The sequence below is a fragment of the Aquarana catesbeiana genome, linkage group LG07, assembly GCF_042186555.1.
Source record: "Aquarana catesbeiana isolate 2022-GZ linkage group LG07, ASM4218655v1, whole genome shotgun sequence".
NCBI lineage: Eukaryota > Metazoa > Chordata > Amphibia > Anura > Ranidae > Aquarana > Aquarana catesbeiana.
In genome coordinates, this window is record NC_133330.1 from 327,705,288 (window position 1) to 327,730,775 (window position 25,488).

The window sequence follows — 25,488 nt, forward strand, 5'->3', positions numbered from 1 at the left end:
CCTCTGCTGGGTCTGGCAATGACTCTTCTCACGGAGCTACCTGAGATGCTGGACAGCACCCTGTTTGATCCATTGAACAACCCTGCCTTGTGCCTTGACTTCTGCTGAACCTTGAACTCTTTGCTCCCCCCATGAATTTCCTGTTTTAAGCTATGTCTTTGCACCTCCTGTTTGCCAGATCATTGTGCTTTCTCAGCCAGTAACTCGCTCTCGTCTTCCCTGCTGCCGTCCATATTTTGCTACCACTCATTATCGACCCTTGGCTTTTTCTTCGACTACGTTTCTGCCTTATACCAACCTGTAACTACTCATTACTGACCTTTTGTCTTGTTTACTGACTAACCTTGTGTTTGTTCCTTACCTTTTTATCCGCTACTGGACCCCGGCTTGATCATCCCCTGGTGGGGAGATCGTGAGGACCACGACCTGGTACAAACACGTAGCTAAATCCATCTCCACCATCAGGAGCTCTAGTGAACACAGGTTAGTACTTAGACTCCACACCTCAGGTGAGTCTGTGTCACCTGCCAGGGTGACTGCCTGTGTACCTATCCTGCTGGTCAGTGGTAGTCCCTCAACTGTTATAGCAACTGCTCTTCGAGCCTGACCCCTGATTGTCACAAAACCAATCAGTTCATGTGCTGACAGAAAGCATACGGATAGGAGAAGAGAGCAGGATGACAGAGAGATGAGCTCATCAATGTGCTGCTTCTCCTTTCACTCTCCAGTCACGGGCTGGGGAAGGGTCTAGGGGTCTCCAAACTGTGGCCCTCCAGTTATTCAGAAATTACAATTCCCATCATGCCTAGTCATGTCTGTGAATGTCAGAGCTTTACAATGCCTCATGGGACTTGTAGTTCTGCAACAGTTTGAGGGCTGTAGTTTGGAGATTCCTGGTCTAGGATGACCTGGGCTAAGAGGATCTGGGCCAGCTTGGCCCAAACAAACTAATCAAAGTCATGTTAAACCCAGAATTCTACTATAAAGGCATTAAAAACCTTCCTACCTGCACCTGTTTTTCACCTGCACAAGATGTGTGTTGACCATGTAGTATCATTGCGTCATTTGTTGAACAGTCCACAATTTTTAACTTGTACCTTCAGGTAAGCTTTTAATAAAACTTACCTGTAGGTACAAGGAATATCTTCTTAAACATGCACCGCTTAGGAGATATTCTTTAGTTCTGCAATCGATAACGTCACCAACGCATGTGCACTGCGCTCTGAAAGGACAGCATACTACAGGTGCATCTCATAAAATTAGAATATCATCAAAAAGTTAATTTATTTCAGTAATTCAATTAAAAAAAAGAAACTCATATATTTTATATAGATGTGTTACACACACAGAGTGATATATTTCAAGCATTTCTTTCTTTTTAATTTTGATGATTATGGCTTACAGCTAGTGAAAACCCAAAATTCAGTATCTCAGAAATGTAGAATATTACATAGGACCAATAAAAAAAAAAAAAAAAAAAAGGATTTTTAATACAAAAAAGGTTGGCTTACTGTAAAGTATGTCCATGTACAGTATAGTATGCACTCAATACTTGGTTGGGGGTTCTTTTGCATGAATTACTGCATCAATGCGGCGTGGCATGGAGGTGATCAGCCTGTGGCACTGCTGAGGTGTTATGGAAGCCCAGGTTGCTGTAATAGCGCCCTTCAGCTCGTCTGCATTGTTGGGTCTGGGGTCTCACATCTTCCTCTTGACAATACCCCACAGATTCTCTATAGGTATTAGGTCGGGTGAGTTTTCTGGCCAATCAAGCACAGTGATACCATGATCGTTAAACCAGGTATTGGTACTTTTGGCAGTGCGACGCAGTGCCGAATCGCAAAAAATGGCCTGGTCATTCAGCAGCCAAAATTGTCGCTCTTTTTTTGTTTATAGCGCAAAAAATAAAAACCGCACAGATGATTAAAAACACCAAAAGAAAGCTCTATTTGTGGGAAAAAAAGGACGTCAATTTTGTTTGGGTGCAGCACCGCACACTTGTCAGTTAAAGCGACGCAGTGCCGAATCGCATAAAATGGCCTGGTCATTCAGCAGCCAAATCTTCAGGGGCTGAAGTGGTTAAACCAGGTATTGGTACTTTTGGCAGTGTGGGCAGGTGCCAAGTCCTACTGGAAAATGAAATCAGCATCTCCACAAAGCTGGTCAGCAGAGGGAAGAATGAAGTCCTCTAGAATTTCCTGGTAGAGGGCTGCACTGACTTTGGACTTGATAAAACACAGGGGACCAACACCAGCAGATGACATGACCCCCTAAATCGTCACTTACTGTGGAAACTTAACATTGGACCTCATGCAACTTGGATTCTGTGCCTCTCCACTCTTCCTCCAGACTCTGGGATCCAGATTTCCAAATGAAATGCTAAATTTTCCGCAGTCAGTGATGATTTGGAGAGCCGTGTCAATTGCTGGTGTTGGTCTACTGCGTGAGAAAGATGCTTGAGAAAGGAATGCGGCCATTCGTCCACCAATGGCAAGCCTATTCTGAAACGCGTCGCATACATGTGGCATCATCACCGGGCGCCACGCTGTATTTGCTCCCCAAGCCTCGTTTGTGATTCCCGGCTCGGCCGGCCGTGTTCCATCCTAGAGGCTCTTCACTAACTAACAAGTGAGCAGCAGCACGGCTGAACGGATGCTCTGGCGTCCCACGCAGCTCTCTCTCCCTCCTCCTGGAACCCTTATCCTTGCATCTGGGATACAATCTGGCTCCTAACTCAGCAGGATTTGCGTTGGACTGTTTGCTGAAAGAGACTGCAAGAACTAATCCTTTCTGGACCTGGCATGCCCTGCAGGAACCACTGTGACCTGTAGTTCCACCGCATCTCTCCAGCCCAGCCAACCGACCCGAATGCAACTCTTCCAACTTTTATGTGAGTGGATATTGTTGTTTTAATAAAATGTATTTATGATTTATACTCAGAGGCGCCCCTCTCCTTGTTGTTGACTGTAGACAAGACACACTTGTCTTTATACTCCTCACCTGGTTGCCGCCACACACGCTTGACACCATCTGAACCAAATAAGTTTATCTTGGTCTCATCAGACCACAGCACATGGTTCCAGTAATCCATGTTCTTAGTCTGCTTGTCTTCAGTAAACTGTTTACGGGCTTTCTTGTGCATCATCTTTAGAAGAGGCTTCCTTCTGGGACGTCAGCCATGCAGACCAATTTGATGCAGTGTGCGGCGTATGGTCTGAGCACTGACGAGATGACCCCTCACCCCTTCAACCTCTGCAGCAATGCTGGCAGCACTCATACGTCTATTTCCCAAAGACAACCTCTGGATATGATGCTGAGCACCTGTACTCAACTTCTTTGGTCGACCATGGCGAGGCCTGTTCTGAGTGGACCTTGTCCTGTTAAACTACTGTATGGTCTTGGCCACCGTGCTGCAGCTCAGTTTCAGGGTCTTGGCAATCTTCTTATAGCCTATCCTTCTTTATGTAGAACAACAATTCTTTTTTTCAGAGAGTTCTTTGCCATGAGTACCTGGTTGAACTTCCAGTGACCAGTATGAGAGAGAGCGATAAAACCAAATTTAACACACCTGCTCCCCATTCACACCTGAGGCCTTGTAACACTAACGAGTCACATGACACCGTGGAGAAAAAATGGCTAATTGGGCCCAATTTGGACATTTTCACTTAGGGGTGTACACTCTTTTGTTGCCAGCTGTTTAGACATTAATGGCTGTGTGTTGAGTTATTTTGAGGGGACAGTAAATTTACACTGTTATACAAGCTGTACACTCACTACTTTATATTGTAGCAAAGTGTCATTTCTTCAGTTTGAAAATTATGCTTCAATTTAAAATCAAAATATTAACAGCGCTTATTAAAAATATTCCTAAATGTACAATGGTAAATGTTTCATACCAAGCAGTATGTAATTGCTCACCCCCTTCCTGCTGACATAAATAAAGGAATGGGTTCCTAGATAAACAATAAATCTATCACAGAACAAGCAAAAACATGCAAGGAGTGTTATCTTGAAAAGACCATTCTTCCAAAGAAATTAATGAAATAATAAAACGTCCATGCAATAACAATAGGAAGATGTGTTGTGCCTTAAGTCAAAAACAATCTTGTGCTTAGAATGTTGAGCTTCTACACCAGGGATATGCAATTAGCGGACCTCCAGCTGTTACAAAACTACAAGTCCCATCATGCTTCTGCCTCTGGGTGTCATGCTTGTGGCTGTCAGAGTCTTGCTATGCCTCATGGGACTTGTAGTTCTGCAACAGCTGGAGGTCCGCTAATTGCATATCCCTGTTCTACACCATCACCGATCACCTTGGGAACCCCCTTTGTGTATCTACTCACCAGAGTAAAATACAACTAGAGCCTATAGATTCCTCTCAGGAGGTTAAGCCTGTAGCTCCTCTTTGGATATCCAGACACCCTTCACAGGAACGGTTCAGTTCGGTAGATCACAGCATGTAAAAATACAAGGGGATACTCTCCATAGTGTAAAACCTTTTATTATGAGAACCATACCCCCCGTATACAAATTATGCTTACTAGAATACAAGATAAAAATAGCCTGTCTGAGAGCTTAGCACTGCAACAAGCTCACACCCCCTGGAGATCGAAACCAAACGTCCGTGGCGGTGAGTCCCGGGATGACGCTAGCTGTGCCTGTCAGATGAGTCGCAAGGACGTGATTACGTCTTCAGAGGCCGTGTGACGCCTTTTTTTTATATGTATATACAGTATATATACTGTGTGTGCGTGTGTAGGGTACTGAAGTTTGTCGCCATTTCACGGGTGCACGCAAATTTAAGGTTTGACATGTTCGGTATCTGTCTTCTCGGTGCAACCTCAGCTTTTAAATTTTACCAAAAAATTGGGTAATATATTGCACCTTTGTGGTAATATTGTGTGACATAAAAAAATGGAACTACCACTATTTCATTCTCTAGGGCAGGGGTCTCAAACTGGCGGCCCACCAGCTGTTGTGAAACTACAAGTCCCATGAGGCATTGCAAGGCTGACAGTTACAAGCATGACTCCCACAGGCAGAGGCATGATGGGACTTGTAGTTTTACAACAGCTGGAGGGCCACCAGTTTGAGACCCCTGCTCTAGGGTGTCTGCTTTCAGAAAACGTATAATGTTTAGGGGGTTTTATGTAATATTCTGGCCCAAAATGACTTTTTAAACATTTCTCAAAAATTTCCAGTAAAAATCTAATAACATTTTATTTATCTTTTTATTATGGAACATGCACTACAGACACAGATTTAGCCTTTGTGATATATAACCAGTGTCAAATTTCAATTTACTTTTAGTTATTTAGTCTTTTTTTACTAAAATGCCATTTTAGTTTTAGTCGTATTTTAGTCATCTGAATCGTTTTAATTTTAGTGGCATTTTAGTCGCCTAAAATAGTGTTAATTGCGTAGACGAAAATATTTTCATCGACGAAATTAACACTATTAACACTCCGTACTCATAATTTTTCCACCTTTTAAACTACAACTCCAGCATACCCTTCTTGGCACAACAGTCTTTTTTTAAATCAGCTTGCTGAAATGTATTGGGTAACGTGACCCTCGTCCTGTAACGGTATCCTCTGTCAATTATATACTGGCAATGTTATTATCATTCCTTCATTTTGTCTCATGAGAACCGGGCCTGGATCGCCTGTCCTCCTAACCGCCATGACCCAGGATCCAGGGATACATTTCCCCGCAGATGATCGAGATTTAATCATCATTTAACGATGGGAAATATTTGGTATTCTAACGGCCTGTTCTGGGCGACCTTGACATCGGCGCTTTGCAGAATAATAATTGGTCAATTGCTTAAGTGGTTCATGGAGAGAGATGAAAGACATAACAAGCCGAAAGGAGATAACATTTGTTCTCGCCGCTACTATTTTTGAAGCGGGATTATGAGGAACCTGCCATTAGCTGCTAGGGGGGGAAAGAGAAAAAAAAAATCTTCTGCCATAATGTTGAAAGCCTTCATTAGGCTAAGCACATCTGCTGAATGTGACCGCCTGTTAAACTAGCCATGGCGTAATTAGGATATCACGACTGAAAAAATCCAACATGTCATCAGGATTTATCTCCCCGTCAACACGGCAGAACGGCGCGGTTTAACTCTCGCGGTGCTGGCTGCCTCCAGTATGCCGCATCACATGCTATAAGGGGAGCATGGTCCCTGACTGGGATCTTTTATAATTGCCGATCACGGTTATACAGCAGATCCAGAAACAACAAAACCAATCAGTGAGATACGGGCTCCAGAAGAATCTGAGACTGCAGAAAGTCCACCCAGTAGATCTAAACCCAATCACCTAAATCTCAGATATGATTTGTCATGTTAACCCTTTCCTGCCCAGCCCCAGCATCCCTTTAACTGGGCTATAAGTCCCAGAGGGCGGGAAGGTCTGCATGATGATGTGACCACAGTGATTGGATCTCACAGTGGTCACATGATCGTGAGCCAGTCCCCCCCATATCCTGATCATTACTAGAGACTAGGACCTGTCTCTGACAGCTCAGTCACTGTGCTAGGAGCAGTGTTATTTTGGCCATTATTTTTGTCAGTGGCATATTTCCAGTGACGAAAATTACCCCAGATTTTTGTCAATTGAGGGAGGGACGTTTACCCACGTGAACTTCTGGTTTCCTCGGAGCTCCACTTGTAAAGTCTGTGAGTGTCATCCCCCCCCCCCCCAAGCAAGCAAGGTAGCAACCATAGCGTGCTTAGTGGTGTGGCATGCTTAACACTGTACAGCATTACAGGCCTTCTCAGACCACCATCCAGAGCACTGTGCAGCATTGCAGGCCTCCTCATACCACCGTCCAGAGCACTGTGCAGCATTACAGGCCTCCTCATACCACCGTCTAGAGCACTGTGCAGCATTACAGGCCTCCTCATACCACTGTCCAGAGCACTGTGCATTACAGGCCTCCTCGGACCACCATACAGAGCACTGTGCAGCATTACAGGCCCCCTCAGACCACCGTCCAGAACACTGTGCAGCATTACAGACCCCCGTTCAGAGCACTGTGCAGCATTACAGGCCTCCTCAGACCACCGTCCAGAGCACTGTGCAGCATTACAGGCCTCCTCATACCACTGTCCAGAGCACTGTGCATTACAGGCCTCCTCGGACCACCATCCAGAGCACTGTGCAGCATTACAGGCCTCCTCAGACTGTCTAGAGCACTGTGCAGCATTACAGGCCTCCTCATACCACCGTCCAGAGCCCTGTGCAGCATTACAGGCCTCCTCAGACCCCCGTTCAGAGCACTGTGCAGCATTACAGGCCTCCTCAGACCACCATCCAGAACACTGTGCAGCATTACAGGCCTCCTCCGACCCCCGTTCAGAGCACTGTGCAGCATTACAGGCCTCCTCAGACCACCATCCAGAGCACTGTGCAGCATTACAGGCCTCCTCATAGCACCGTCCAGAGCACTGTGCATTACAGGCCTCCTCAGACCACCATCCAGAGCACTGTGTGCATTACAGGCCTCCTCAGACTGTCCAGAGCACTGTGCAGCATTACAGGCCTCCTCAGACCCCCGTCCAGAGCACTGTGTGCATTACAGGCCTCCTCAGACCGTCCAAAGCATTGTGCCATACAGGCCTTCTCAGACCATCCAGAGCGCTGTTTGCAATTATTAGATTTTTTTTTTTTTAATCCAGGAGTATTTAATGAGTTTGGAAAATTCTAGAAAAATTCTTAAATAATGCAATACAATTTAACTTAACCCATTTTTTTTTTTGTCGAGTAAAATGATTTTAGTACAGTAAAATTATTTCAGTGGACTAAAATTTACTGCAAATTTTAGTCAACTAAATACGACAAAAAGCAAAACAATTCAGATGACTAAAATATGACTACAATTAAAATGGCATTTTAGTAAAAGATTAGGACTAAAACGAAATCAAAATTTGTCATCAAAAGTAACACAGGCTGGGAGCCCACAGTGAGAGCATATGTGCAGTGTGTGGGCAACAAAGCCCACCCTATATGACACTGCAGGTATGAGTTATGTTGGCAGAAACAGGTTAATTTCATTTCATAAGCGATTTTTCATATATTTTAGGCCTCATGCACATTGGGACGCTTTGGCCATCTCTCCTAGATGCCTTTCCTCCCGGCAGCCGCATTTTGGCAGAAGAAACGCTTGACATGTAACATGTTTAGGTGCATCAAGCGCTTAATTAACTGCTTCCCGCCCGCATCGTAAAATGACGGACAGGCGGGAACCCTATTGTTCTTGGAGGATATCATATGATGTCCTCTTGAGAACGGGCCGCGCTCAAGCGCGATCTGACACCCGCTGTGTTTGGTGAACACAGCAGATGACTGATCACTATACCGGCCCGCTGCCAGTGTCATGTTGTAAATAATGAATGGCTTCCTTTCATGCCATTCATTGTATACAATTGTGTTGCTAGCTGTGAATGGTCACGGTAATCACATGGTACAGACAGGGCCAATCACAGCCCATTTGTACCATGTGATTAGCTGTGACTAATCACAGCTAATCACAACAATAGACATACAGTATGCTATATGCAAGTATAATATGTAAAAAAAACAAAAAAATCCTGATCAACTAATAATAATAAATAAATAAATAATAATAAATAACTAATAATAAAAAAATATTTAAAAATGTATTACTTTGTTTTGTTTTTTTTTTACATACTGTCACCAGTCAGAGTGCCTTATCACTGCCACACCAGTTATATGACGACATTGTACTGCACTGGTGACAGAATGTGAAAAATAAAATTTAAAAAATGTGAAAAAAACTTTTTTTTTCTTCATTTTATTAAAAAAATGACAAAAAAATCACAACTTCAAAAAACATGCCACGCCTCTTACTAAATACCTTAGACCAGGGGTCTTCAAACTACGGCCCTCCAGTTGTTCATGAACTACAATTCCCATCATAGTCATGTCTGTGAATGTCAGAGTTTTACAATTCCTCATGGAATGTGTAGTTCCGGAACAGCTGGAGGGCCGTAGTTTGAAGATCCCTGCTTTAGACTGTCTTCTTTCTAAAAAGGGGTCATTTGGGGGTATTTGTTCTGTCCTGGCATTTTTGGGCCTCAAGAAATGAGATTGGCCGTCAGTACATCAGGATTGATAGATTTTCAGATATATATCATAGTTTGTGGACTCTATAACTTTCCTATAGTTTAAATATACACTGATTAGGCTTATTTTCACCAAAGAAATGTAGTAGAATACATTTTGGCCTAAATTTATGAAGAAAGATTATTTATCTATTTGCAAAATTTTATAACAGAAGCGAAGAACACATTTTTTTTCCAAAGTTTTTGGCCTTTTTTTTGTTTATTTAACAAGCGGTGATTAAATACCACCAAAAAAGAAAGCTCAATTGTTGTGATTTTTTTTCTTTAGAAATGTCATATGAGTACAGTGTTGCATGACCGTGAAATTGTCGTTCAAAGTGAAACATGAAAACCGGCCTGGGCAGGAAGGGGGTAAACGTGCCCGGTATTGAAGTGGTTGATTCCATCTGGCTGTTGAAATGAATTAACTCTCAAGTTGTGTTCACACCCTTGCGATCCGGTTTAGCCAATTGCACTGGTTATGCAGCCCGTTTTTGGGTTGCTGTTAACTTAGCACTGACACCCGCAGAGGTTCGCATGAAGGGAGTGCGATTGTGATGCAGTGCAGGAAACACGAATCCCGCACCGCACCAGTGTAAACCAGACTCAAGCTTCAGCTTTCATAAAAAAATTGTCTGGTGATCTTGCCATAAAGGTCCTTTATTTTTATGATTTTATTTATGTATTATTTTTTTGTATTTTTTTATATTTTGTTCAGGCACCTCCTGGTATGGGATGACCTCACTCTTCTCCTGTCTCCATTTTGTGCTTCTGTGTTATCAACCTTAACGTACATATTTGCTAGCACCCCATGCATCTTCAAATAATGTCCAATAGTTTTTATTCACAGTGATCTCATCACAGCAGAAAAGTGCAAAGATTCGGGGCCACACAGAGCCCCTACTTCAGACTTGTGATTTACCAGTTTGCAGCTGGCTGTTGCTACAGCACCCATTTACTGTATCTCAGCTTACTCCAGAAACATGTGCGATGGGAATATTGATGATTGTGTTGTCACCCTATCACATGGACTTTCTATGGAGACTGTGAGATAAGGTTTCAAAACACGTTAAGCAGGCATAGTTCACTGTTGCCACCATGAAATAAGCCATAAGTGCGCTCTCAACACAGAAACTATGTGCATACATATGTGCAGTGTGTCGGTGTTAAGGCATATGCATTACGTGGGTGACAAGAGGTTGAATTATTACCAAAATAGTTTCTTTTAGAAACATGACCTTGCCCATTCAGTGTGAGGTGACAACGTCTTTGTAAAGTCCTCTCCCTGACCACTTTTTGCTCCCCTCTTCAGCACTCCCCAACTGCAATTTTCCTCTGTTGATGATGCCACCAAATACCCGTGGTCAGCTGGTTTCAGACCACAGAGGGAGCTGTAATGTCCCATTCCCCTCTCCCCCTGTCATATGAGAATAGTTGGCCCTAGTGATTGGCTGTATTTGACCCTAGTGATTGGCCTCAGCACCGCATCATAGCGGAGATCACGTTTTCCATACCTGGAAACCCAATGGATATTTTGCAGTGGGGGCCAAAGAAGGAGTGATGAGTTGTGTATGGAATGGTTGAAGGGAAACCACACACACAAGGTGACAGGTTCTCTTTAACCATCCAGTATTGTGAAGAGTGATACCAGTACCTAATTGCAGCTGCTCTTTGTCTGTGATGTTTTCCAGGCTGGTCTTGAAGGTGGTGAGGTACGCGGCTCGACAAGATGCATAGAAATTCTCATCCACATACTGCTGAGCTTTCTGGCTCTCTATCCGCTCTTCGGAGGGCAACCTTTTGTTTGTAAGAGACGTGGCACTTCCATAAAGACTCTCCATTCTGCAAATGACAAAAATATTGTTAGTCAGAACTAGGACCGGACAATCATACAACTGACCAACCAGAAACCAGGACCAGACAGTCACACAACTGTCCATCCAGAAACCAGGACCAGATAATCATACAAAAGTACAACTAGAATCCACGAGCGGACAATCACACGACTGACCAGCCAGAAACCAGGACTGAACAATCAAACAATTGTCCAACCAAAAACTATAACCAGACAATCGTACAACTGTCCATCCTGAAACCAGGACCAGACAATCATACAACAGTACACCCAGAAACCACAAGTGGACAATCACAGAACTGTCCAACCAGAAACCAGGACCAGACAGTCACAGAACTGACCAGCCAGAAACCAGGACTGGACAATCGTACAGTCCTAGAAACCAGGACCAGACAGTTACACAACTGACCAGTCAGAAACCAAGATGAAACAGTCACACAACTGACCAGCCAGAAACCAGGACCGGACAATCGTACAACTGTCCAATCAGAAATAATGACCAGACAATCGTACAACTGTCCAATCAGAAATAATGACCAGACAATTGTACAACGTCCAACTGGAAACCAGGATTGGACAATCATACTACTGTCCAACCAAAAAGAAAAGGAATGCGACGCACGTAAAACAAAACCGAAGAAAATTCCCAGCTCAACTTACGAACCAGCCTGCAAACAAACAAATTATCCTGTCTAACACTTCACGTTAAAAACAGGGGTCTAGTTTGCACTCATTTGCAAATACAAGCGTAAGCTGCAGAGGGCACTTCACTGAACCCCATTATTATCTGCAGAGCTGACTACATTTTTGAGAGCCTCCACAGTGGAAGCATATGCATAATACATTGCTGCGAAGGCGAGTTATAGGTGGGGGCAGTGACCATTTGTTTGGACTGTTGGAATACTGGTGAGGGGGACGCACTGGACACCTTTGCTGCCATCATGCTACAGGCTGGGTGTCCAGTTTGACCCTTTACATTTTAAGGAGGGGTGGGAGGGTCCCCGCCCCGGATTACCTGCCCTCTTCCTATCCATTATTATGCATGTGCTTCTACTATGAAGCTCTCAAAAATATAGAGTTAGGACTGCAGATAATACTGGGTATCAAGAAGTGGCTCTGCAGCTTAGGCATGTATTTGCAAATGCGTGCAAACTAAACCCCTGTTTTAAATGCAAATTGTTGGACAGGATATTTTGGATGTTTGCAGGCTGGTTGGTAAGCTGAGCTGAGAATTTTCTATAGGTTTGTTTTAAATGATTCAACTGTCCAACCATAAACTAGGACTAGACAATCATACAACTGTCCAACCAGAAACCGTGATCGGACAATCATACAACTGTCCAACTAGAACCCAGGGCCGGACGATCAACCAACTGTCCAACTATAACCCAGGGCCAGACAATCATACAACTGTCCAACTAGAACCCAGGGCCGGACAATCATACAACTGTCCAACTAGAACCCAGGGCCGGACAATCATCCAACTGTCCAACTAAAACCCAGCGTCGGACAACCATACAACTGTCCAACTAGAACCCAGGGCCAGGCAATCATCCAACTGTCCAACTAGAACCCAGGGCTGGACAATCATACAACTGTCCAACTAGAACCCAGGGCCAGGCAATCATCCAACTGTCCAACTAGAACCCAGAATCATACAATTGTCCAACTAAAAACTACAAGCAGACAATCATACAACTGTCCAACTAGAACTCAGGGCCGGAAAATCATACAACTGTCCAACTAGAACCCAGCGCCGGACAATCATACAACTGTCCAACTAGAACCCAGGGCCGGACAATCATACAACGGTCCAACTAGAACCCAGCGCCGGACAATCATACAACGGTCCAACTAGAACCCAGTGCCGGACAATCATGCAACTCTACAACTAGAACCCAGGGCCATGCAATCATCCAACTGTCCAACTAGAACCCAGCGCCGGACAATGATACAACTCTCCAACTAGAACCCAGGGCCGGACAATCATACAACTGTCCAACTAGAACCCAGGGCCATGCAATCATCCAACTGTCCAACTAGAACCCAGCGCCGGACAATCATACAACTCTCCAACTAGAACCCAGGGCCAGGCAATCATACAACTGTCCAACTAAAACCAAGGGCCAGGCAATCATCCAACTGTCCAACTAGAACCCAGGGCCAGGCAATCATACAACTGTCCAACTAGAACCCAGAATCATACAATTGTCCAACTAAAAGCTACAAGCGGACAATCATACAACTGTCCAACCAATCAAAATTATGAATTCAAAAATGAACTGCAGTCTTTAGTGAATAGACATTTTGAATTATTACTCTAATGTTTATCTGATAGTATTTTTTTATATGTTCACCTCTTTACATATTTAAAAGTGACCCTTGCAGAGACCTTATAAATCTGCATAAAGAATTCTGGACATGACATTTAGCAAATGCATTATTTGTAAAATATTCAAAAAGCTGTGTCTTTAAGCTCCAGTCTGGTGACTTTGCCTAGGCCGAGGTAATGCTATCAGTTTGCTGCAGACAAGAAGAAGCTTTTCCTCAGTCTCCTCTGCCCCAAGTGATCAACTACAACATTGTAACTTTGTAGCAAGTCACGGGGTGAGAGGCTGCCGCAGTTGCTGATATTTGTCAGGCATTTGTGAAAACAGCCATGAGTTGCAGAGACACCAGGATTTACATGACTGTGTTATCTCTGAGCCAGCATCCCAGTCCAGGAAGTAGATGGTGACCCTGGACGATCCCTTAAAGATGGCGCTGTTCCTCTGGAGAAAAAAGCAGATGAAGGCATTAGCAGAGGGAGTACTGTGATCTCTGTGAGGGGATATACACATTTTACAATTGTCACCAGAACAGGAAGTGAGGGGAAATCTTCCAATGGGGACATTTGTTCTGGTGAAAAGAAGGGGGGACTGCCCTCACTTTGTAGAGATTTCTTCTTGCTTCCTGCTGCATCTCTGGGACAGGAAGTGAAAGAAAATTTCCCCATCAGGACACAGACGGCCAAAGTCCATTGTGACTTGGATGTGACTTTGACTATTGCACAACGGTCACATTGATAACATTAACCGCTTGTCGATCGTATGCCGTAAATATATGGCGGCAAGGTAGCCTCTCTGCGCAGAATCACGTACAGGTACACAATTCTGCACTTCTGGGTCTGGGGTGCGCACGAACACCACCGTCGACCCGCTCCCACTGTGATTGGACACAGCGGGACCCAATCAGTGGGTCCAGCGGACCAGATGTATACCGGGATCCTCCGATCATTCCCAAGAGAGGCAGAACAGCGGTCTGCCTATGTCAACAAGGCAGATTGCCAGTCTGTTAGTAGGGAAGATAGAGATCCTGTGTTTCCAGTAGACATGTGCACTGTCTAAAAATGTGTTTGTTTTCATTTCATTTGTTTTTATTTTAATTTTTCGGTTCTATTATTATGATCAAAATTCGTTATTTCGGATGATTCGTAACTTCAGAAAAATTTGTATTCGTTATGTTCACTAACAGCCACATTTGAAAGGAAATTCCAATACCTATAAAATTTTATAGTATTATTTAAAAGTAATTAGTTATTATTAGTTAGTTCGATTTTTGTTCTTTTGGATTTTCGAATTTTCAAATTTCCGTATTTCCAAATATTCGTTTTTAAAGTTTGTTAAACAGGTTAGAAATGAATTCGGAACAAAACAATTTGCACATGTCTAGTTTCTGCTAAGCAGGAACCTGGATCTCTGTCTTCCCACATTTATAGTACCTCCCCCAAAGTTAGTAATCACTCCCTAAACACACATTTAACCCTTTGATCGTCCCTGATGTTAACCCCTTCCCAGCCAGTGTCATTAGTACAGTAAACTAGTAAAAAAACTATAAAAAATATATAAATAAATAAAAATTCCATTAAAAAATCCCATCGTTTGTAGACGCTATAACTTTTGCACAAACCAATCAATAGGGTTGCACTGATACCACTTTAAGAGCGAGTACAAGTACCAATACTTTTTTTTACGTCCTCGCTGATACTTTTTTTTTAATGTCATGTGGCAGTGGACTGTGTCAGTAGTTTTTTTTACTTTACAATTTTATTCTTTATAACTTATTTATTAATATATATATATTTTTTTTAACCAATGTTTTTTTTCTGGGGGGGGGGGGGGGGGGGGTGGATGGATGGTGTCAGTGGATTTTTTTATTTAATTTTTTTTACAATTTTACCTTTTTCTTTAAATTTTTTTTTTTATTCTTCTATTTGTGAGCCCTGTTGGAGGGGGGGGGGGCTTTGGTGGGATATCAGGGGTCTAAACAGACCCCTGACATCTCCCTTTTGAGACAGAGAAGGGACTGAGGACACAGATTCCCCAGTCCCTTTCTCAGCAGCCTCAACTGCACTGAAGATGAATGGACAGGAGACAGGGACAGATTTACCGGCTCCTTCCTCCGCTCTACATCCTGACAAATCCGGGACAGGAGGAGAACCGGATGAGAACAGAGGGGGACTGGAGGAGCACAGAGGACACGGAGGGGGACTGGAGGAGCACAGAGGACACGGAGGGGGACTGGAGGAGCACAGAGGACACGGAGGGGGACTGGAGGAGCACAGAGGACACGGAGGGGGACTGGAGGAGCACAGAGGACACGGAGGGGGACTGGAGGAGCACAGAGGACACGGAGGGGGACTGGAGGAGCACAGAGGACACGGAGGGGGACTGGAGGAGCACAGAGGACACGGAGGGGGACTGGAGGAGCACAGAGGACACGGAGGGGGACTGGAGGAGCACAGAGGACACAGAGGGGGACTGGAGGAGCACAGAGGACACAGAGGGGGACTGAAGGAGCACAGAGGGGGACTGGAGGAGCACAGAGGGGGACTGGAGGAGCACAGAGGGGGACTGGAGGAGCACAGAGGGGGACTGGAGGAGCACAGAGGGGGACTGGAGGAGCACAGAGGGGGACTGGAGGAGCACAGAGGACACGGAGGGGGACTGGAGGAGCACAGAGGACACGGAGGGGGACTGGAGGAGCACAGAGGACACGGAGGGGGACTGGAGGAGCACAGAGGACACGGAGGGGGACTGGAGGAGCATAGAGGACACGGAGGGGGACTGGAGGAGCACAGAGGACACGGAGGGGGACTGGGGGAGGACAGAGGACACAGAGGGGGGACTGGGGGAGCACAGAGGACACGGAGGGGGGACTGGGGGAGCACAGAGGACACGGAGGGGGACTGGGGGAGGACAGAGGACACAGAGGGGGGACTGGGGGAGCACAGAGGACACGGAGGGGGGACTGGGGGAGCACAGAGGACACGGAGGGGGGACTGGGGGAGCACAGAGGACACGGAGGGGGACTGGGGGAGCACAGAGGACACGGAGGGGGACTGGGGGAGCACAGAGGACACGGAGGGGGACTGGGGGAGCACAGAGGACACGGAGGGGGACTGGGGGAGCACAGAGGACACGGAGGGGGACTGGAGGAGCACAGAGGACACGGAGGGCGACTGGAGGAGCACAGAGGACACGGAGGGCGACTGGAGGAGCACAGAGGAGGACTGGAGGAGCACAGAGGACACGGAGAGGGACTGGAGGAGCACAGAGGACACGGAGGGGGACTGGAGGAGCACAGAGGACACGGAGGGGGACTGGAGGAGCACAGAGGACACAGAGGGGGACTGGAGGAGCACAGAGGACACGGAGGGGGACTGGAGGAGCACAGAGGACACAGAGGGGGACTGGAGGAGCACAGAGGACACAGAGGGGGACTGGAGGAGCACAGAGGGGGACTGGAGGAGCACAGAGGACATGGAGGGGGACTGGGGGAGCACAGAGGACACGGAGGGGGACTGGGGGAGGACAGAGGACACGGAGGGGGGACTGGGGGAGCACAGAGGACACGGAGGGGGGACTGGGGGAGCACAGAGGACACGGAGGGGGACTGGGGGAGCACAGAGGGGGACTGGGGGAGCACAGAGGACACGGAGGGGGACTGGGGGAGCACAGAGGACACGGAGGGGGACTGGAGGAGCACAGAGGACACGGAGGGGGACTGGAGGAGCACAGAGGACACGAAGGGGGACTGGAGGAGCACAGAGGACACGGGGGGGGGGGACTGGAGGAGCACAGAGGAGGACTGGAGGAGCACAGAGGACACGGAGAGGGACTGGAGGAGTACAGAGGACACGGAGGGGGACTGGAGGAGCACAGAGGAGGACTGGAGGAGCACAGAGGACACGGAGGGGGACTGGAGGAGCACAGAGGACACGGAGGGGGACTGGAGGAGCACAGAGGACACGGAGGGGGACTGGAAGAGCACAGAGGACACGGAGGGGGACTGGAAGAGCACAGAGGACACGGAGGGGGAATGGAAGAGCACAGAGGACACGGAGGGGGACCGGAGGAGCACAGAGGACACGGAGGGGGACCGGAGGAGCACAGAGGAGGACACAGGGGACAGTCAGGGGTGATCGGTGCGGCAGGGGGGAGTTAAAAGCACCCATTCCCCTTTATAGAGCAGCTGAAAATCCCGGGGGGGGGGGGGGGGGGGGGGCGGCTGTCAGCTGTTTTATTGAAATCTATACAGGGAGATTGGTGCTTGTAACTCCCCCCGCCACACCGATCACCCATGACTGCTCAGGTATCGGATCAGGCAGAGCATGCGAATGAGTACAAAAACTCGTGCAAATGCATGGTATCGGTGCAAGCCTACCAATCAATATACACTTATAGCAGAATACATATTGGCAAAAATTGATGAAGAAATTAGATTTTTAATTTTTTTTTATTGGATGTGTTTTATAGCAGAAAGTAAAAAATATTGTTTTCTTTTTTTTCAAAATTGACGGTTTTTTTTTTTTTTTTTGTTTATAGCGCAAAAAGTAAAAATCACAGAGGTGATCAAATACCACCAACAGAAAGCTCTATTTGTGGGAAATAAAGGGACTTAATTTTATTTGGGGTACAGCGTTGCACGACTGCGAAATTGTCAGTTAAAAAAAACGCAGTGCTGTTTTGCAAAAAAATTGCCAGGTCATAAAAAGGGGGTGGGGGTTTAAACCTTTCGGATCTGAAGTGGTTAAGATGCGACTTTCATGCAACTTTTTAGTTTATACTGCAGTCTATGGCACCCAAGTCGCATGAAAGTCGCATCAAAGTAGTGCAGGAACCTTTGAACGTCACTGCGACTTTAAAGTGGTTTAACCCCTTACATATACCCAGTGAAGTGACTGGCCACACAGAGATAAAACAAATCCTCTTACATAAGTTGTACCTGTTTATCTGCAGTTTTCTCTTCTCTACATTAGTACAAAGTCTGGGATTTTTAAAGCTAGTCTGAGCTGTCATCAAATAGGGGCGGAGAGCTGAAATTACACACTGCAGAGTTCAGTGGGGAGAGCTCTGAGAGCTGATTGGAGGGAACGGACACACCCCTCTTTATACAGCACACAGGAACAGAGCTGAGGGACAATCAGCTGGAGGTCACCATTTTTCTCTTGGTGTCAGGAAAACCTGTCAGAAGTGACTCATGCTGCTAGCAGAGGAAGGAGGGAGCAGACAGAAATGACTCTTAGTGCTCTGGATAAGGACAAATACACACCATAGAGGGATATGTTTCATCATATTTCATATCTGAGGTTTACAACCACTTTAGGTCACATGGATTTGAGTGGCTTCCATTAAAATACACTGGCTGCGACTTGTCATGCGACTTTATGTGTCTAAAGCCGCATGACAAGTCACACAAGCGTGAATAGAGCCCCAATCTGATCAAGCTCACAGGTTTTTCTATGAAATAATTAAACAATGCACCAGCCAATGTAATTGAAGCACATTACATGTGCATGGCCTGCCATGTGACCTAATGTGACACCCGGCCTGGACTGCGCTGCATCTGCCGGGGTCCACAGTCTTGTGATGTTGAAGCAATAACATTTTCACAAGCTGCTCCTTTGATGTCCCATCTGCACCGTTTGATCCTCTCCGTGTGTTTTGTTCCCTGGTGGTGTTTGCTGTCTGTTTATCTTGGGAATTGCTTTGTGATCCCATCAGCTTCATTACATGTCTAAGGGTTTCCTTTGATTGTGATTTTCATATCACTTTCAGCCACGTGCTTAGATATTTTGGGAGGACCGTTACAGTGTTAAAGCTGAACTCTGGGCTTAAATAAAACTTTATTTTATATATATTCCTCAATAGCCACAAAAGACACAAATCCAATTTGTGTGCAACAAATGCTTTACAAACCCAGATATTACCTAGTAATAGGAGAAGTGACATCATCCCCTCTGTGGGAGGGACCAAGCAGGCCCAACCCACTACAGGCTGCCTATAGAAAGCTACGGGAGGGGGTGGAGACAAGACCAGTCACCCTGCACAAGGAATGAGAGCAGCAGTGAGCGGTCTTTATTACAGGAAGGGAAAGTCTCACATAAATATGTGGCATTGTTCTCTAAAGCATTCTTTTGCAATCCAAGGCTTCCTGATAAAGCCCACCCTCCTAGGCGGTCTGTCATGGCTTCCTGATGAAGCCCTCTTCTAGGCTGTACTTGTTATGGCTTCCTGATGATGACCCCTCCTAGGCGTTCTCTGTCATGGCTTCCTGATGAAGCCCACCCTCCTAGGCAGTCTGTCATGGCTTCCTGATGATTCCCCCTCCTAGGCAGTCTCTGTCATGGCTTCCTGATGAAGCCCACCCTCCTAGGCGGTCTCTGTCTTGGCTTTCTGATGATTCCCCCTCCTAGGCAGTCTCTGACAAGGCTTCCTGATGATTCCCCCTCCTAGGCGGTCTCTGTCATGGCTTCCTAATGACGCCCACCATCCTAGGCGGTCTGTCATGGCTTCCTGATGATGCCCCCTCCTAGGCTGTCCTTGTTATGGCTTCCTGATGATGCCCCCCTCCTAGTCGGTCTCTGTCATGGCTTCCTGATGAAGCCACCCTTCTAGGCAGTCTGTCATGACTTCCTGATGATTCCCCCTCCTAGGCAGTCTCTGTCATGGCTTCCTGATGAAGCCTACCCTCCTAGGCGGTCTCTGTCATGGCTTCCTGATAAAGGCCACCCTTCTATGCGGTCTCTGTCATGGCTTCCTGATGAAGCCTACCCTCCTAGGCGGTCTCTGTCATGGCTTCCCGATGAAGCCCACCGTCCTAGGCGGTCTCTGACACCCCGGACTTATAGGAAGTGGGCTGAATGGCTTTGGGCATCATTTAACCAGGAAAGCGACCAGCGCTGAATCTACAGGGGACAGGGCCAAAGATCGGGTGATAAAGCTATTTTGATTTTTCTAATGATGGGAAATTTATTTTTTAAAAAGAAAGAGTTAGGCTTCAAAAGAGATCCTCATTTAAATTGGAACTCCAGCCTTTCCATCAGTCTTACACAGGATTACAGGCTCCTCTCCTAGACTGAAATTACTGACTCTGATTTCACTATAAGGCACATCCCCCTTCCTCCTACCGCTTTCCAACCATGCATCTAGCAAGAATTAAAATATTTAATTATCTATGATTGAAAGCGCTTGTATCAGCAACTAGGCGCTTCCCCCAAGATAAGAACCATCACTAGGTATGCAGGGAGATGGGGCATGTCTGTTCTCCTGTCTCTCCTTCCATTTTTTTATTGATTCGCTAGGACACAGGCAGCAACCTGCACCATTATCAACCAATGATGCTGTACGGCATGGCTACCGGTGTCCTAGCAGCCAAGAACACCAGGTTGCAGGGGCCGAGTGCGTCCTAGCAACCAAGAATGCTAGAAAGCAGGTGCTGTCTGTGTCCCGATAACCAAGGGGGACTAGGTGACAGGGGCTACCTGCATGCTAGCAACCAAGGATGCTAGGCAGCAGGGGTGACTTGTGTCCTAGCAACCAAAGATGCTAGGTTGTAGAAGCTGTCTGCTTCATAGCAACCAAGGGCACTAGGTGCCAGGGGCCACCTGCAACATAGCAAGCAAGAACGCATAGCTACAAGAGCCACCTGCTTCCTAGCAACCTAGGATTCTAGGCTGGGGCCACCTATGTCCTAGCAATCAAGGGCAATAGGTACCAGGGGCCACCTGCATCCTAGTAACCAAGAATGCCTAGCTGCAGTTACCACCGGCTTTCTAGCAACCTAGGATGTTAGGTTGCAGGGACGGCCTGCGCTCTAGCAACCATGGATGCCACCTGAATCCAAACAACAAATTAAAAGACAGAGGGGGTGGAACAGGAGAACTGGATGTGAGCCCTCTAGTTCACATGCCCCCTTCCCCAGGGGTGTTCACTGAACATGGGGTTTTGGCAACTGAGCTCTGGATGATTTCAACATTAGTAGCACCCACAAATTGGGCTTTTACCAGGGGAGGAGCAGAAAAGCTGGTTAAGCAAGAAATAAAAAAGGGATTTTCTTCATATTTTCATACAGTTTCATTGGAGAAGCTAATACAGGTATTTATGGATCTGTATTTTATTTTTTAATACTTATAAGAGTTCTTCTTTAAAAAGGTAGTTACATATCTGTCACATCTGAAATAGGATCATGAAAATATGGAACAGCATTCAAAAATAAAAAAAAATCATCTACTACTACTTTTAGGTGAAGTTTGCCAGAGTGACTCACTGAACTCACCACAGTTCCACTTTAATGACGGGGGGGGGGGGGGGAGGGGGGGAGCCCTTTAAGTGACCTGCCTAGTGCCTTTCATGTCAGCATTAATGACTGCATGTACACACTGGCATGTTTGTTGCCCTTAAGAGGGCAATGCTGGATGAGCCTGGGGCGTATTTCCCGACCGCCATACAGAATCCATGGCTGCAAATTCCCTGCCACCCCCCGCGGGGACAGAGAAATCTCTTCTATGACTTCCAGTAGCCCGGGCCGGCGACACAGTCATTTTCACTGTGTTGTTGCTCTTACAGCTCCTAACATTATTTTATCGGGATAACTGCTGAAATATCTTGCAGCATAATGATGTGATGATGTCCCATTCAGCGTTGAGCAGGAGCTATACACCCGGTCCCCTTCAGGACTCATTGCATTCCTGCTACAGAGGTTTCAATCAAAAAGGCGCCTCCTCTGAGCGATGAAGTTTTTTTACACTTGGGAGAGAACGATAATAACCGTCTCTCATGGATGAAGTAGCCGATTTGTATTAGGCTCGCTGCATGCCTGACACTTTCCCTATTACTGCAGCATTAAAAGACCCCATGGGGAAGAGATGTCACAGCCAGCCTGCCGCTAACTGGTGTCATTACAAGCCGCTGACAAGCATGCTGTGACAACACGCAGCCGGCGCTCTTTATAACCCTGCCGGATACCGTCGCCTTCTTTTTACTATTTGTAAACAGTCAATAAAACAGGAAAGAAAAAAAAGCTGTGCACTGAAAAACATCTAGAGAAGAGCAAAACAATTATCTGACATGGCAGACAAAAAAATAAGCCGCATAGAAGGGATGTGATGCCTAAAAACCAGGTGGATTAACAGCCGCTGAAAATGGAACGTGGACAGCCAAGCATAAACCTCAGTACATGAGGTTTCAGCTGCAATTAGGGCTCATTTACACTTGCTTCAAAATATGGCACTGGACACGCTTTTTTTTTTTAAAGCAATGCCAATGAATCCCTTGTCACTAAATAAAATGGTTTACTTACAGTCCTGTTCACTCTGTTTACATGTTGCGTTTTCAAAAAATTATACCTTATCTCGCATTTTTTGGTGCTTTAAAGTGTCTCCAAAGCCTCCACAGAAGCCTTTGAACACGCTCGCTTACAGAACCTGAAGATTTTGAGGTGCTTTTATGCACCGTTAGCATCGCTTTGTTTTGGAGGTATTGCAGGTATGAGATATCTCAGGCTACACTGGGAAACCAACAAGCAAACTGGACGTCATCAACAGTCACTTCCGGTTCAGGTGCATATTTTTTCTGGAAGTGTCTGGTGCAGACGTCACATCTGGTGACCCCACAATAGGGATAAAACTTTTTCACAGAAGAGAGTTTAATAAGACTCGTGGCCACTTATTAAAATTGGAAGAAAAGAGGTTTAACCTTAAACTACGTAGAGGGTTCTTTACTGTAAGAGCGGCAAGGATGTGGAATTCCCTTCCACAGGCGGTGGTCTCAGCGGGGAGCATCGATAGCTTCAAGAAACTATTAGATAAGCACCTGAATGACCGCAACATACAGGGATATATAATGTAATACTGACACATAATCACACATATGGGTTGGACTTGATGGACTTGTGTCTTTTTTCAACCTCACCTACTATGTAACTATGTAACTATGGTGTGCAGCATGCAGCAGCAGGAAGAGGAGCGGGGTCTGGACTGGACCAGAGCAACTAGCAGACAGCATACGTGGTGTACAACATGAGAACGCTATAGTGGAAGATGAGCGGGGACCGGAGAGAGAGGATCAGCAGAGCTGGGGGACCAGGGCAGGAGAGACTAGCAGATGTCACAGATGGTGAGCAGCAAGGGAACAATATAGCGGGAGGAAAGCGGGGACTGGAGAAAGAGGAGGATCAGCAAACCAGAGGATCAGCAGAGCTGGGGGTTACTATTGGGTGGGGGGATCAGCAGAGCTGTGGGATACTACTGAGCGGAGAATCAACAGAGCTGGGGGTTACTACCAAGTGGGGCATCAGCAGAGCTGGGGGTTGCTACTGAGCGGGGGATCAGCAGAGCTGGGGGTTATTACTGAGCGGGGGATCAGCAGAGTTAGGGGTTACTACTGAGCGGGGGATCAGCAGAGCTGGGGGTTACTACTGAGCGGGGGATCAGCAGAGCTGGGGGTTATTACTGAGCGGGGGATCAGCAGAGCTGGGGATTACTATTGAGCGGGACCTTCAATTAAACCATCCCCCACACAGTAAGAAGGCACTCCCAGGGAACACATTTAACCCTTTGATCGTCCCTGATGTTAACCCCTTCCCTGCCAGTGTCATTAGTACAGTGACAGTGCTTTTTTTTTTTTTAGCACTAATCACTGTATTAGTGTCATTGGTACCCAAAAAGTGTCAAAATTGTCATTTAGGTGTCCGATTTGTCCGCCGCAATTTCGCAGTCCCACTAAAAATCGCTGATCGTCGCCATTACTAGTAAAGAAAATAAAAGTAATAAAAAGTCCATAAATCTATCCCATAGTTTGTAGATGTTATAACTTTTGCACAACCCAATCAATATACGCTTATTGGGATTTTTTTTTTTAACAAAAACATGTAGCAGAATTCATATTGGGCTAAAATGATGAAGAAATTCGATTTTTTACATTTTTTTATTGGTTATGTTTTATAGCAGAAAGTAAGAAATATTGTTTTTTTTCAAAATTGTCTTTTTTTTTTTTTTATATAGCGCAAAAAGTAAAAACCGGAGAGGTGATCAAATACCACCAAAAGAAAGCTCTATTTGTGGGCAAAAAAAGGAATTTTAATTGGGTACAGCGCCACACGACCGCGCAATTGTCAGTTTAAACAGCGCAGTGCCATATTGCAAAAAATGGCCTGGTCAGGCAGGGGGTAAAACCTTCCGGAGCTAAAATGGGTAAAGCTTCAAAAAAGCATCACAGAAGCATCAAAAACACAATCACAATCAATAAAGCAGGTTGATGCTTTAATGTGTGTTAAAGTTGAAGTATCTGTAAATGAGCCCCTAAAGTGATTGTAAAGGCAGAAGGTTTTTTATCTTAAAAGGGCCGTAAACCTTCTGTAGTGCTGCAGCGTCCCCCCCCCCCCCCCCCCCCCAGTGCCCCCTTTTACTTATCTGAACTAGGGCTGGGAGATTTTCTAAAAAAAAAAAAAATCTGCGATTTTCTTAAAAAAAAAAAACTCGGCTCATGATTCAAATCGAGTTTTTTTTTTTTTTTGGACACCGTGCTGGTCCTGAGGAGCTGCGGGCAGGAGTTTTTAGGCGAGACCGCAGCTTCGGCCTAGTCCGTGAGGCCGGACGCCGCGGACTAGGCCGAAGCCTAAAAACTCCTGCCCGCAGCTCCTCAGGACCGGCGCGGTGAAAAAAAAAAATCTAAAGAAATCGATTTGCTTAAATCTTGAATCGATTTACCCCTCTCAACTCGATTCAAGATTTAAAACGATTTTTCCCCAGCCCTAATCTGAACCTGGTTTTCTTCTCCCCGGGGACAAGCACACCAGGTCTAGCTGGTGTCTCGTGTCCTGATTGGATAGATTGATAGCAGCGCAGCCATTGGCTCCCTAATCTAAGTCAATCTAATCCAATTACGCGGGTGCTGGGGGGCGGGGCCGAGTCCTGCTTTCTGTGTCAAAAGACGCAGAAGGAGGACCCGGGAGCGCGGCCACACAGGTGTCCCATAGGAGAGCGCTTCTCCGATGGGTCACTCGATGCGGGGAGGAGCTACTAGCGCTGCTGAGGGATCCCAGAAGACGAGGATCGGGGCCACTCTGTGCAAAACCAACTGCACAGTGGGGGTAGGTATGACATGTTTGTTATTTAAAAAAAAAAAACAAAAAAAAAAAACACGAGGGTTTAGCAACCCTTTAATGCATTCTTTGCATTAAC

At 46.0% G+C, this 25,488-nt stretch overlaps 1 protein-coding gene across 2 annotated transcripts in view; it reads right to left on the bottom strand.

Moving 5' to 3' along the window:
• The window catches only part of EFCAB7 (EF-hand calcium binding domain 7), a 106,313-nt gene that overhangs the window by 75,887 nt on the left and 4,938 nt on the right, over window positions 1-25,488 (bottom strand). For both annotated transcript variants that reach the window (XM_073593814.1, XM_073593813.1), the window contains exon 2: window positions 10,785-10,972. In XM_073593814.1, the coding sequence (XP_073449915.1) occupies window positions 10,785-10,971 (187 nt within the window). In that variant the 5' untranslated portion in view covers window position 10,972. The remainder of the gene's footprint in view (window positions 1-10,784; window positions 10,973-25,488) is intronic.